The sequence below is a fragment of the Equus przewalskii genome, chromosome 28 (genome assembly GCF_037783145.1).
Source record: "Equus przewalskii isolate Varuska chromosome 28, EquPr2, whole genome shotgun sequence".
In the NCBI taxonomy this organism is placed as follows: domain Eukaryota; kingdom Metazoa; phylum Chordata; class Mammalia; order Perissodactyla; family Equidae; genus Equus; species Equus przewalskii.
In genome coordinates this window covers 24,472,291-24,486,099 of record NC_091858.1, presented here as the reverse complement: position 1 = coordinate 24,486,099, position 13,809 = coordinate 24,472,291, and the positions used below count along the sequence as shown (strand labels likewise).

The following is a 13,809-nucleotide window of genomic DNA, read 5'->3' as shown; positions in this document are numbered from 1 at the left end:
GTGTCAACGCCTTTGAACTGGTGCATTAGAGAGAATTTGGAGAATAGCAACATTCTCAGATCTAACCCAAGTTCCCGGCAGTTGGAACCTCTTGGGGATTCTTGCTCCCTGATGATTCATGTGGATGGATGTTTAGGTGTTTAGATTTTAAAATGTTCTTCTCAACCGAAACTGAAACTTAAAGAGATGCTATCACCCTGGAATTATTTTTGCACCTGCGAAAACAGTTGTGTTACTAAAATCAACTGTTTTCGCACCACGGGCTGTTGCATGTGACGGTGGTGTTTCGCCAGCCACGTGCGTAAGGGGTTAAGCGAGCGGCAGTTGCGCAATCCCAGCACAATACATTCCACAGAGCCAGCAATCTCGGTTTGAACATGTTTATAAATCAGATACAGAGAAACTGACCAAACCTCCAAAGGGCAGCTTGTTTGGAGGAACAGAAGTGCACGTGCTGCTTTTCTTCTTAAGAAATTGGTCAAAGGACTCCAGAAAATGCTCTTTTCAGACTGTGTGAACTCTGAAATGTCCCACGTCTTGATCCCTCCACAGCATGACTTAAGTTCTTGGACAGACTTCACATTTTTACTAAAACTGGCTATTAGGCCTGGCCACTTCCTTCCTTCAGGCACTATTTTCAGAAGCAGAGACACGGAGCCCCTGCACCTGTTGTTAGTGTGGCCACAGATGGAAACCTCTGCAAAACCCTCATCTGTCTGCACAGTAGGTCCAGCGACGCCCAAGTGGAGGCAAGGGACGGTATGAGTGTCCAGAGGGGCTGGTCAGGGAGCACAGGCGAGGCAGCCTCAGGAGAGAACATCTCACCCACTATCTTGTGTCTCCTGACCCGATTCGCACAACCTGGGCACTCCTCTCCAGGTCTATGACTGGCCACGTTCCTAAGGGGCGCAGCCAAGGGGCCCAGCCCTGTTCTTTTGACACAGGTCTGGTGGATCCCAGGGGAGGAGGAGGAGATCCTGGAGGTGACCGCCTAATATGTAGCTGACCTCATCCCACACATTGAGACGCACAGGTGACTGAGACACAGCCTCGAGAAGCTTACAGTCCTGTGGACTGCGATTCCATGGGGAAGGGGCTACTGCAGCCTGGAAACAGATGGAGAGGTGGCTCCCAGCCCCCTTGGCTGGTCAGGTTCAGGTCCGGCTGGCTCTGATCCTCCTGGCCGTGTTTATGCCACAGGATGAAATTTCAGGATGAAGTGGCTGCGCAGCACCAGGTACAAACCAGCATCTAACTCCCTTCTCTTTCCAAACCAAAAACTGGTCCTGAGACACTGGATAGCTGACACTGCAGGCCAGCGACCTCTCTTGGCTCGCTGTTTGCCACTCTCTTCCTAGCATGCTGTTTGTCTTTCTTCAGTAGAAATTTGGCAGAATCATGGAGTTCTTATTTTCACCTCTTATCTGGGTCTGTTTGTCCATAGCTAGAATAACAGGGGGCTTTTAAAACCTAATGAATTCAACGGTCAAAGAATGGCCTCAGGCAAATGGAATGTCTGATGTTCCATCTCTCTGGCTGAGGGCAGGAGGCCATTTGGGGCTTAACATCTTTTTCATTCACATGCAAAACACTTCCAAAAGCACGAGTTTGAAAACTTAGAATTTGAAACCAAATCACTAATCTTCCTCATTCTTAACATTTTTAGCTCAGCAGTGGTTACTTGATAGCTTAATACACGTTAGATTTTGGGGGGAAAAGGATACTATTTTGGGCTTTTGATGTCCAACGGATTTGTGTGTATTTCTTATCCATGTATTATTTCTTCTTCTCTGTAAATATATTTAAATAGACTAAACACCTCCTTTGGCAGTTACTTCATCAAAACTTGGAAAAAACGCTCTGGTTGAGCATGGATTTGTTTAGAGACTTGCAAACGGTGTTCTGGAACCACAGCTTGAGGATGTGCTGGGTTCTCTCAGCCTGACTGGGCAGAAGTCCCTGTCACTGGATTCACAGCTCACAGCTGTATAACGCTCCTGGTTTTCAAGGGAGTGATCCAGATGCTGGCTGCAAAGAATGAAGAGAATTGTTCCAAAGGTTGTTCCACTGAACTTGCTACTTAAATACACACACACACAACCAAGCCCATCGTAAAAGCATATCAGCTCACACAGATGCCAGCCGAATGAAACACGTGTTCCTAGCACTTCCTCTAACTGACAGCAAGGTCTGAGGCTTGAGTCCACGAGATGCCCCATCTCATGGGTTTTTCTTCCTCATGTCAACGCCAGTCATTGTGTAACCAGCTTGTTTTCCTATACCACTGGCAAGTAGTACTTAGAAACAATATAGCCTTTCTCAGAAATAATTTAAACATGATTCTGTTTTTCTTGGCCTTTTGACAATGGATGATTATCTTTAGTACTTCTATCGGGCATTTCCAAATCCCGAATTTTCTTTCACCCGGTAAGATCTGTAAGTCTGGTTACAACCACAGAAGTGAAGGAAGCAAGTGGGGATGGTGCCTGGGACCCGTAGGCCACTGAAAGGGGCAAGAGGCGAGCTGGCTGCCCCATCTGTGTTCCGAAGAGGGAAGGGAGACAGAGCAGGATCCCCAGGCCATGTGACCCAGGGCCACTTGCTGTGACTGTCTTTTTAATTTATTTTAAAACACAATGACTAAATGTGGTGTATTGGTTTGATATTATTTCAAACCCACCTGTTTGACTCAAGCGAAGTTGCTTTAATCCACTTGTTTATGACAAAGACAAATAAATGAGGTTGCAGTAAAGCTGTTTTGATACACGAATGAAGCAAGTCGAATCGAGATGTCATCATCTCCTCTGTTGTCATTGATTAAAATTCAGCAGCTCAGCTGACGATGAACATGAGGAACCCTACTGGGGGCTGATCACTAAGAACATGCGGAAAAGCCAGTATGGCAAGGGGACATTTAGACTAAAAATATCCAGAGTGTGTAAGAATTATTCAAGTTGTGGTCTGGGCAAGACGACGCTTTGCTGGTCTAAATAAATCCTATGAAGACCTGGAGGCATTAGCTCCTACCATGGTAAGGGCACACTCTTATTGGTAGTGGCCACAAACCACACAGCGGCCCCATGAAGGAGACCAGCCTGCCTGCCAACACTGGCACCGTCGTTTCCTAGCAACGTGCTCTAGCAACAGAGGACTTTTATTTTGCACTGGCAGCTGGAGGTCAGCTCTTGCTTGGTTTAGCCATCGCCTACTTGTCCGAAAAAGTACACCTCGATTAAATTTGGACTTTATTCCTTTTATCTCCCCTTGCCTGGAACAACAGTGTGACTAACCTCTTATTGCTCTGGAGTATGTTCTTTCTTTACTGGCTTATTATGAGACATTATCCTGTGTGCTATTGGCTTGTGAAACTATTATAAATCCCACAGTGAACCTGCGTTAAATAACATATTGGCAGGGACAGTCTCAGTCTTTGAGCTTAAATTCGCCCACCCCAAACAAAACATCACATAAAAGGATTTAGATATAGGTCACGAAGTACTGGACTCGTTTATTTAGGACCTGGGAGAAGGGTAGGTCCAGTTAAAAAACAAAATTTAACCGAGTAAATTTGAAGATCTAATCGGCTTTATTAAATGGTTCACCAATTGGGCAGCCTCTCATCTAGTAAGTAGAAGGGGCTCTGAGGTGTCATACAGAATGCAAGGTTTTTATAGGAAGAGGGGTGGGGAAAGGGAGCTATTAGCAAAAGACAGGATTAGTTTTAGGCCAGGCTGTCTCCTCTTGGGGGAAGGGACTGGCAGGGGGCCTTACCACCAGATTGCCTCTTCTTCTAGGGCTTGGAGAGGGCCCACCTGACGGATTACCTTACTGTTTCTAGACCAGAAAATTCCACACTGGTTGATGAAGATTATATTTCCGGGAGGGGCTGAAACTGCAATTACATCAGGAATCAAATCTAGGTTTGGTAGCACGGGCTTTAGCACGAGTGACGCCATTTTGGGCCTGTGGTTTTCTTTTTAACAGTCTTAACCCAAGAGCATGGTGCTAAGGAAGCCGGGAGCATCTCTTTCCTCCTCGTCACTCCTCTTTTCACTGAGAAAGTGGGCCTTTCCCTTGAAACTGAGGTAAACACATGGTCAGCAAAGAGCTCCCCACAGAGACAGTCGACCATCAATACTGGCATTTCAATGACGACACATCAACCAGTAAAATGCTTGGTTAATTTTTGCTCAGGGCTGGATAATTTTATGACCACTAATTATCTGTGCAGCCACACATGGAGAGAAGCATAAAAATAGCCCTTTGTCCTTCCTTTGAAGGAAGCTCTTTAAATATTAACTTGGCCATCTCCTCCACAATCCCCCAGAGGTAGGAGGTACGCAGCTGAGTCTTGGTATCCTGATTTTACAGACATCATGGAAGATGGAGAGGTGAGTGCAGTGGGCTTCCCCAACATCACGGAAATACCTTGAAATATTAATTGGGTGAAGGAGTCTGGAGTTCTAGAATTCACATTTCTCACTTGCAAAGACGTGCCCTAAGTTCTGAGGGCAGGTTCTATGTCTAAGGCCCCAGGTCCTCAAAGGACAACTGTCATAGAGTAGAAACCCAACAAATATTTCCTGTTATTGACAATGTCTTATCCATGGGCCCGGTACGTGACATAAACACAAAATTTTAGTCATCCATATAGCCTACGGATGAGAACAGGAGAAGCACAGAGATGGGTGGCATTTGGTCAGAGTAGAGAAAGAGAACAGGGAAGTGAGTAAAAAGACTCCCCCCAGTGTCACACCAGACTTGGGCTTAACTTTTGCCCTTGACTCTGACTACCTGTGTGACCTTGAGTAAAGGTATTTTCATTTTAAGTCTCTGTTTCCTCCATGTGAAGTGGCGACAGCTCCATCCCGTGCACACCTGGATGCGTGAAGAAGGGAACTCACGTGAGACACTCAGCAGCGCTCCTGGTTCAAGGTGAACACTCAGGAGAGGAAGCCATTCGCATCCTCACAGAAGGAACCCTCTGGGGTTTCTTGCGGTCAACAAGGGAAAACGTTTCGGTCCCCAAGAAGAAACGCTACTTTGTCAGTCCTGTCTGGTGTTCTAAAGCAGACACACACAAAGCCAGGCATGGCGCCCATTAAAAATTTAACTATATATCATATTCATTTATTATCAATCCACAGGATAATTTGATTGCTACATGAGCTCATAAAAGCTTTTCCACCTTTACAAAATTAAAAAAAAAAAAAATGTGCCACAAGGATGTAATAATAACTGCTGAGAAACAAGAAAAGGAATCTTCAAATTATAAATTTGCTGTAGAAAAGATAAAAAACAATTATATTTTCTTTAGAATTTTACCTTGAATAAAATACTCCCCTGTATAAAAAATAAAAAAGCTTGCTCTGGTTAGAATTAGAGTGTTTTCGTCTTCAAATCTGGGAATTTGCATAATATCTCCATGATAGTTTTCCTTTGTACCGCGTGGCATTCAAGCATAGCAGATTAGAAAGATTTTCTTTTTCTTTTTGTGTTGTTAAAGCAGTCTTAAAATGGGACATCTGGGGAGAAGTTCATTTTCTTCTTCTCCTCCTCAGGGATGTGGAACACAGCCTTTGAGGGGAGGAAAAGGAGGAAAGGAACTGGGTGGGAAGGGACGGGATGGGAGGCGAGAGGGGACATGAAAGGGATGCTGAATGTGCTGTGCTATGAAATAGAGCAAGATCAGAGAAGGTCTATCTGTAAGTGCTTTAAGATAAGGTGCAGAAGCAGACTGCAGCGTCGCTCGTACTGCCCTATGTACATATTCACAAGAATAAAAAATTCCAGCTAGTTCACATTTTCTCATCCATTCTGAGGCACCCACTCCACCATGCTGGCCTTGACCGCAGGCAATGCAGCACCTCACTGCCCATGCGGCTGTTGGTCCTATGACGTCCTTGAAGTTGAGGGAGCAGCCCTGGGAGGTCCAGCAGGCTCTAGAGATACACGTCTACCAAGGGGCTGGAGTCCTGAGTTAAAAAGAAGCTCCAGTACTGGAGTTGGACACAGCAATCAATGTTCTATTGTCAAGGCTTTTTCCCTTAGATTTGTCTAAAATAGGTGTCAGAGAGAAAAATAAAATACAAACAAACAACAAACAAAGCCAAGAACTCCCAACAACCACCAGGGGAAGTCAAAAGCCTAACAGCTCTTGACGCGGGCCTGGGTGATATCGGACGTTTTCTTGATGACGCTGGCCCGAGTCTCCCGGTCGGGCCGACTGCTGCTGGGCGCTGGGGTCACGGAGGGAGTGAGGGGCAGGTCTGGGAAAGGGGGCCAGGAGCTGTTGAAAGGCACCGGACAGCTCTCCTCTTTGATGGTGACCTGGAGATCCGGCTTGTTGGAAGTCACGAAGGTCGCCATGCTGGGCAGCAGGTAGGTGCTTCTGGTGCCCATGTTGCTGAGGTACTGTTTGCCTTCAATGTTCCTCTTCCTCCAGTGTGGGCGTCCCTTTCAAAGAAAAGAATTCAGATACGTATTTTCTTTGCCTTCTGTAGAACAGCTTTTTAAAAAAATTTTTTAAAAAATGCACCACAGTTCCCACATGTTGGTGTTTCAACTGAATTTCTTAAGAGTCATGGGATGAGCAGAAGCTTGGCACCTCTACATCCCTCAACTGAAATCCAGACCCCAAGCTGTTCATGCCCCAAGCAATGGTTTCTCTTCCCTTTTTATCAATTCCCATTTGCTACCTCCCAGAAATACAGGCAAGACTGTTCTAAGAAGGCAGGAAAACAAGGCAGCAACTTGGTTTCTAGTTCCCCTCCACTCCGGCTGCCCAGTCTGAGCATTAGGTGGGTTTCAGGCCATGAGGTCTGGTTTATCATGGTGACTTGGTTCCTCACTGATGGCCCAATCTGATCTTAGAGTCAACCTGCATTTTCAGAGGGAGGGAGGTGAGAGACTCAGTAACAGACAGGGGACGCCCCTTGAGGGCTTTCAAACGGGTGCAGCTTCGAGCTCCAGTGTGCCAGGCAAACAGCTGGCCTCCAGGCTGGCTTCATTCAGAGAAGGAGCTGGAATTCTGACCTTGAAGAAACAGGGTTGAAATGTATGGAAGCATCTCTATCTACTGTCCTTTCAGAATTCCTGGACTATACTTTAAGGATTTAGTGTACTAGGAAATCACTAATTCAAACAACCATTAGTCAGTCAGCCATTCTTTCTCTCTCTCTCTCTCACTCAAAGACAGACACAAAGCAGGCGGTTAGCAGGAATGCTATCCATCACCATTACAGCTCTTTCCTGCCATTGTGGGAGCCCAGCCCAGAGGAGGGAAATCGGAGCAGGCCACTCAGAATCAAAACTGAACACCCGCCTGGCCTCTGGGCACGGAGCACAGAGGGCAGGGACTGCAGGTGTACATGGAGATCTATTTACTTCGCGCTGTCTGACATTTACTTCTGGTCATTGCTCTTGGACACTTGGACACTCTATTTCTGCTTGTGAAGTAGGATGTTTATCGTGGTAAGAATATCAACGTTTCCTGTCCTTACTTCAGTTTCCTTTTCCTGCCGTCACAAGCTCTCTTTCTATGGTAACATCTTTCTTTCCTCCCATTCAGTTCCCAAAGCTCCATTTTATAATTCGAAATCCAAAAGCATCATAAATTTTATGTTACGTATATTTTAGCACACTCACACACAAGAAGTCCAAAAGTACAAATGGCTTTCAAAAGAAAAGAAATGTACCTAGCAGCAAGGAGACCCCCGTCCCCAGCACACCCTTCAGGGGGTGGGGGCGGGGAGCCACGCTTACCTCCGTGCTCTCTTCATCACTGGGCACACTATCGGTAGTTTCACTTTCTGTTCACAGAGAGAAAAACACAAGGCCATCATTCCTGCCACTCAAACAGTTTTGAGGCTCAGGCAGTGTTTAAAAAATACATCAGCACTTCGTTTTTCAAAAGAGAAATGGGTAACTAAACTCATAATTCCGTCCCCTCTGTAACGTCAAACACTTGCACTTGGAAGATGCTAGAGGGAATTCGGTTTCTCTAATTTGGGCCCTTCAGAGGAAGCATTCAGAGTTGAGGGGGAGCTCACTTTCCAAGGCCAGGCTAAGTTTCTTCACGGCCACTACTTCCCAGTATGGGTGTGGGCCCGCCCCCCCTGCCGGTGCCAATCCGCTTTCCGCTCCCCATGTCCTCAGCTCACATGAAGCCCCTTCATCACTGCTGCTCTATCCACAACGCCCCACACTGGTCTTCTCTTCCAATCCATGAGCATTAGTTCATTCAAGTCCCAACTCAGAGCCTTCCTAGGTCACCCTAAGTCTGCTCAGATGCCTCCTTCACCTCATGTCTCTGTAGTAATTATACATCTTGAATTTATAACGTTGCGTCTTCCACTTGGGTTACTGTGGGTGGACAGGTTTTAGGGCGGCTCCCATGATCCTCATCTCCTAGAGTTTCCTTTCCTGTGGGACTCCCTCCTGTGGAGTGCGCGTGGGGCCTGTGACTTACTTCGAATCCACAGAACACAGTGAAGGTGATGAGATGTGTGTGATCACATCTTATGCAGGGACCCATCTTATGAAGAGACTCTCCCTTGCTGGCTTTGAGGAAGCAGGAGCCAAGCTGGGAAGACTCGCCTGACAAAGAACTAAGGGCTCCTTCCAGCCAACAGCCAGCAAGAGACCAAAGCCCTCAGTTTGACAACGTGCAAGGATCTACATTCTGCTGCAAACCACGCGAGCTTCGAAGCAGAGCCTCCCCATTAGATCCTCCGATGAGGCCGCAGTCCTGGAGCGCACCTTGCCTGCAGGTCTGTGCAGGGAACCCCCGAGCAGAGGACCCACCTAGGCCAGGCCTGCACTCCTGACCCTCAGAAACTGTGGGACAAGTGTGTGTTGTTTAAGGCACTAAGGTTGGGGTAGATAACTCATTTGGCGACTGCGCTGATTCAGCCTGCTGGCTGTAAGGCACGGAGCAAGGCACTAACTTCACGCACTGAGCTGCAGTGTCCTCATCTGTACAAGGGGAGGATGAACACCTTCCACAGAGGATTGCTGACGAGTGAGAGTGAGGGTGTGTGGGGAAAGGCCGAGCAAGGGCCCGGCACACAGCTCTCACTCTGTAAACGCTGGTGTGCCTCTGTCCTGAGCTCAGCAGCCTTGTTCAACCCTGGATTTGCACGACATGCTAGATTAACAGAGTCCAGAGTCAATAGCTAATGGTTACACATCATCTGAACATATAATACAAGATTTTCTTAAGCGAAAAAATTTTTGTTTTTTATTAAGTAAAAAAATTTTTGATTTTTTTAAATAAGAAATCGGTGATGTGCAGTGTTTCAATGTTCACAGCACCGAGAAATGAAAGCACAGAGGGCAGAATTCCTAAAATACACAGACCCTTAGAAATCCCTGAGTCTGGGGCATTCATTTTACAGACAAGGCCGAAAGAGGAACCGTAATGGTGAACACTTACAGAGGGCTGGCGCCAGGGCCAGGCTGGCGTCTCTGCATGCATGCCTTGTTTAGCCCTCACGAGGACCCTAAGTTGGGAAACAGCTCGCAGCAGGCAGCTCGTGTGCTCTACTGCCTTCTACCTGCTTCCATCCTGAGCCTGCTGAGGGACTGGCTCCCAGTCTCACGTCTTGCTGGTGGCCCTGCTCGGACCAAATGGCTCCCAGCCCAGATAGGGCCCTTTCCACCACCCAGAGCACTAACCACAGACCAGGCTCTCTATGAATTAAAGGCCAAAGAACAAACAGACAAACCAAGCCACAGGTTCATTCCTCAAGCAAAGAAGGTGAGAACGTTGGCCACACTGGGCCCACCCTGTGGCCTTTCTGCACATTTCTTGGCCACTGTTCTCCAGTGACTTTTCCCGGGCGCTGAGTGATGGCCGAGGGCTGACCATGAGCATCTGGAGGATGTGCCTCTCCTCTCCTGAGAACGAGCAGACTCCCCCAAAGCACCCCTGACTGGGAGCAAGAGGGGCCCAGAGAAGCCCCCTAGCCACCGAGACACGCCGGCAATGCCAGGCACAAGAAAAGTTTCTACACAAAAACAAATTACAAACAGCAGAAAAGGAAAATTCCCCTCTTCACATTACCCTCAGGCTAGCCCAGTATCCAGGGAAGGCAGGAATCGGTATAGCCACTCCCAAGAAAAATGAGGAACAGAGACGTTGAGAAACCTGCCAAAGTTGTGGACTGAGTCAGCAAAGAGCAGAGAAAACAAAACTCCACTTCTGGCTCCAGGCTGTGCCCTGAACGCAGCGTCTGCTTGCCGAGGCACTCCACTGCTCAGCCTCTGACGAAATTTCAAGATCCCCTTTCCATTTTTATGCTTAGCTTTCTTTGTGCTCCAACGCCAAGGTTTCTCTCTTCCTTCATATACGTCTAGGCCCCCTCCACTCCTAATTACCCTGCATAAACGCCACCATCTTCTGTTCCTTTCCCCTTCAAAGAAAAACCAGGCAGGCTTTGGGAGCTGGAACTATGCAGAAATGAGCAGTGGACACCAAGGTTCTGGGATTCCACCGCAGTCCAAGCCCAGAGCGGGAGAAGTTGGAAGGCGGACCTGGGTATGACTCCTTGGTAAGAGCTTGCACAGACCATGAGCATGATCGCAATGCTAACCGCCTTTAAGTACCCAGTTTTCAACCTCAGGGAAATAGTCTGAGACAAGAAAAGACACACATGTTCTGAACTTATGTTTTCAGCTGACACAAATGCTAGTTGAGAGCATCATTTCTAAATTAAGATCAACTGCTTCTGAAGCAGTTATGAAGACTCTCCATATTAGCAAACTGAGATTTCTAATTTTTGTTGTTTAAAGAATGGCCTTGAGTGCCGTCGGCCTGGGAGCAGATGCTTGAGGACCCAAGACCCTTCTCCCAGAGTAACAGTGGTTCTCACGGGCACCCCTGAATCGCTGGCTCCAAGTGCTCGTTGGGTGTACTCATGCCCATTTTCCTCTGTTTCCTTGGTTTTACTTCACCATTGCCATTTTCAAGATCACTTCTTATACACAAATGAGTTCAGTGCAGCTGCTGCTTCCAGATCCATGTTACTGCTGAAATACCAACATAAGTTGTTATTTCATTTCCCCTTTTGGATTGGTTTGGATTTGTTTTTTTATTTACTTTGAATACAATGGAATAAAAAAATTTGAAGTTGTTTCACTAACACGCATGGTCTGAATAAGTTCAAAGTGTTTACAGAGTAATAACAGGGACTTGAGTAGCTCATTTCATCTTTCTGGTCTCAGTTTCCCCAAAAGTAACGGGGTTGACAGGGAAGGGGAGGTATGGATTAGATGATCCCAAAGATGCTTCCTCCAGAGCTGCAGTTCTAGAAGGATGCTTGTCTTAGGTCCACACTCCAGCTCAGTTTTTATTGTCAAACGATCTCAGGGACGTTGTAGGGAGGGACACCCTATCTTCTATGTGAAAGCTTTCTTGCACTCTGATCCTGGTACATTTTCTGGAAGGCCCTTGTTTGACAAGTTTGATTAATAAGATTGGCAAGGATTTCTTTCCTTTCGTCATTTCCTCAATTACTTTCACTAGAAGGTTCTATTAAAAGGTTCAAATCAAGAGTCCTCTTAATCTCAAAGCACTCTTATCTTTGCCCTACCCAACAAAAGGCAAGCATGCTTTGGTTTCCACAAAGACCCAAAGTCTTTACTGTTGGCTGCTGGTCAGTAGGCAATCTCCATTCTCTCATTCACAACCAATTAATCCTTTACATCATGCTCTCTTCTCCAGCTATTCTCCCTTCTCTCATCCAGCCTCCCCCAATATACTAGTGTGGCTTTCTTTTACTAAACCATCAACAACCTAATAAAATCCTAGTGCCACACACCAGACACGAAGCCACTTTATGGGAGACGTTTAAGAGGAAAATGACTCTCCTCTAGAGTTTCCCAAGGTTGGGCTCCCAAGGATGAAAGTTTTACGAATCCGACTAGAAAGTGATGTCGTCTTAAAACATCCAATGCAAGTACTTCCACTCAAAGAAACTGTCTCTTTTCTTGTTCACCATATTTAGCCCATAGAGAAAGCCGACTTGCAAAACTGAACGTGGTTTTGTAATCCGACTGGGATTATATTTCAACGATCAGTAGGGGAAAAAAATAGCAAACAGCAGCCTCCAAAGACCAGTTTCCAAAACAAGTGAATGAAACGATTAGAGGAGGTTGAAATTCAGTTCAATAGTCCAAACAAAGGAAGCCTGTGATGAAAAACAGGCAAACAGGCTCTTCTACTGGGGAACAAAAAGTTAGAATGGGGAAGACAACCAAAAAGCTGCCTTTCTTAGCAGCAGGCGATAAAATTCCTGACTAAAATTAGACTTAAGCTAGCCATGGTCAGTAACCGATGAATTTATGTGTCTGTAAGCTCTAGAAAAGTAGCAGTGGGAAATATTTTGGCTCCCTCCAAAAGGTTCTGGAGAATTCAGACAATGAAAACAAGGGAAAGAACTAAAGGGGAGGCTGAAAAGCCAGGCTCTAACAAACCCCCCCACTGCCTGCCAGCCTGGCCCTAAAATCCTTCCTTTCAAATCTATGCAAATGTCCTGGAAAGGGTAATGAAATTTTCATTTCTCTCTGCATGGATCAGCTGTTCTCGGCATTCTTCTGCTAAAGCAAAATGCCACTGCTGGCAGAACAGCACGAAGAGGTCTTTCCAGAATTCCCCAGAAGACTTCGGAAAGTCTTACTCAACAGATAAACAGATAAAACTCTATTCTAAAGTTCCAATCCCTTAAAAAAAAAACCCCACATGGGATGTCACAATGCCTGCAGCAGCATGATATAGAAGAAAGTCATATATTTTTAGCCATAGCTATGTAAATATAAGTAGCTTAATGTTTCAAGCCTTAGTTATCTCAACTGTAAAATCAAAGCATAAACATTCTGCTCTGCCTCCTTTGGTGGGTCCTTGAGATCACGAGATGTGGCTGTGTTCTGAACAGCAGAGCCCCAGGCCGTTGCACAGGACAGTGGGTTCTAACTGTGCTACCAGTTGCCCATCCCTAGACACACTACTTTACCCTCATTGCCTTACATCCCTAGAGTTTAAAGAGGTAATAATGATACCCAGGCTGACAACGTTATTCTCATGATAATTAAATATAAGTCCATCGCTTCCAAGCATTGAGCACAGTTCCCAGGGCACAAACACATGCAACAAAGAGTCGTTATTATTACTGGGGATTGGCCAAGGCTCAAGAGAGACTGGCACACATAGGACTTCAAAATATGTTTGATGAATAAATAACTGACAAGAAGCTTATCCTGTTTGACAGATCATAAGCTCCTTGGAGTCAAGGTTTGTTCTCACATTCCTTTTATGTTCCCGGCACAAAAGAAAGTTAGGACCTTGAGGACATGATGCGAAGTGAAATAAGTCAGTCACAAAAGGACGATACTGTAGGACTATTCCACGTGTACAAGGTCCCTAGAGTAGCCAGATTCATAGAGACAGAAAGTAGAATGGGGGTTGCGAGGGGCTGGTGGGGGAGGATGGGGAGTTAGTGTTTAATGGGCACAGAGTTTCAGTTTTGCAAGATGGAAAAGTTCTGGAGACGGATGGCGGTGATGGCTGCACAACAGCGTTAAGGCACTTAATGCCGCAGAAATGTACGCTTAAAAATGGCTAAAATGGTAAATGTAATGTTATACAACTTTTACCACAATTTAAAAAAATAAGTTAAAAAAAAGGAAGTTGGAGTTCAGGAAACACGAGGTTAGTGTAGTGACTGATAATTCACAAACAACCTGGCATTTGAATCAACGTAATTCTAATGCTGATTCTGGGCCAGTCTCTGGGGTGGCACCTTAAATGAA

At 46.0% G+C, this 13,809-nt stretch overlaps 1 protein-coding gene and 1 long non-coding RNA gene across 19 annotated transcripts in view; one reads left to right on the top strand and one right to left on the bottom strand.

Moving 5' to 3' along the window:
* The first annotated feature begins 4,266 nt into the window (after positions 1-4,266).
* On the top strand, positions 4,267-5,238 carry LOC139080106 (uncharacterized). Its single transcript, XR_011534278.1, has 2 exons — positions 4,267-4,391; positions 4,853-5,238. It is a non-coding gene; the product is annotated as an uncharacterized lncRNA (long non-coding RNA).
* Positions 5,102-13,809, bottom strand: part of IRF2 (interferon regulatory factor 2) — a 91,361-nt gene continuing 82,653 nt past the window's right edge. For all 18 annotated transcript variants that reach the window (XM_070598501.1, XM_070598502.1, XM_070598515.1 and 15 more), the window contains 2 exons: positions 7,765-7,811; positions 5,102-6,456 (listed from right to left, as the gene is read on the bottom strand). In XM_070598501.1, coding sequence (XP_070454602.1) covers positions 6,148-6,456; positions 7,765-7,811 — 356 coding nt within the window. In that variant the 3' untranslated portion in view covers positions 5,102-6,147. The remainder of the gene's footprint in view (positions 6,457-7,764; positions 7,812-13,809) is intronic.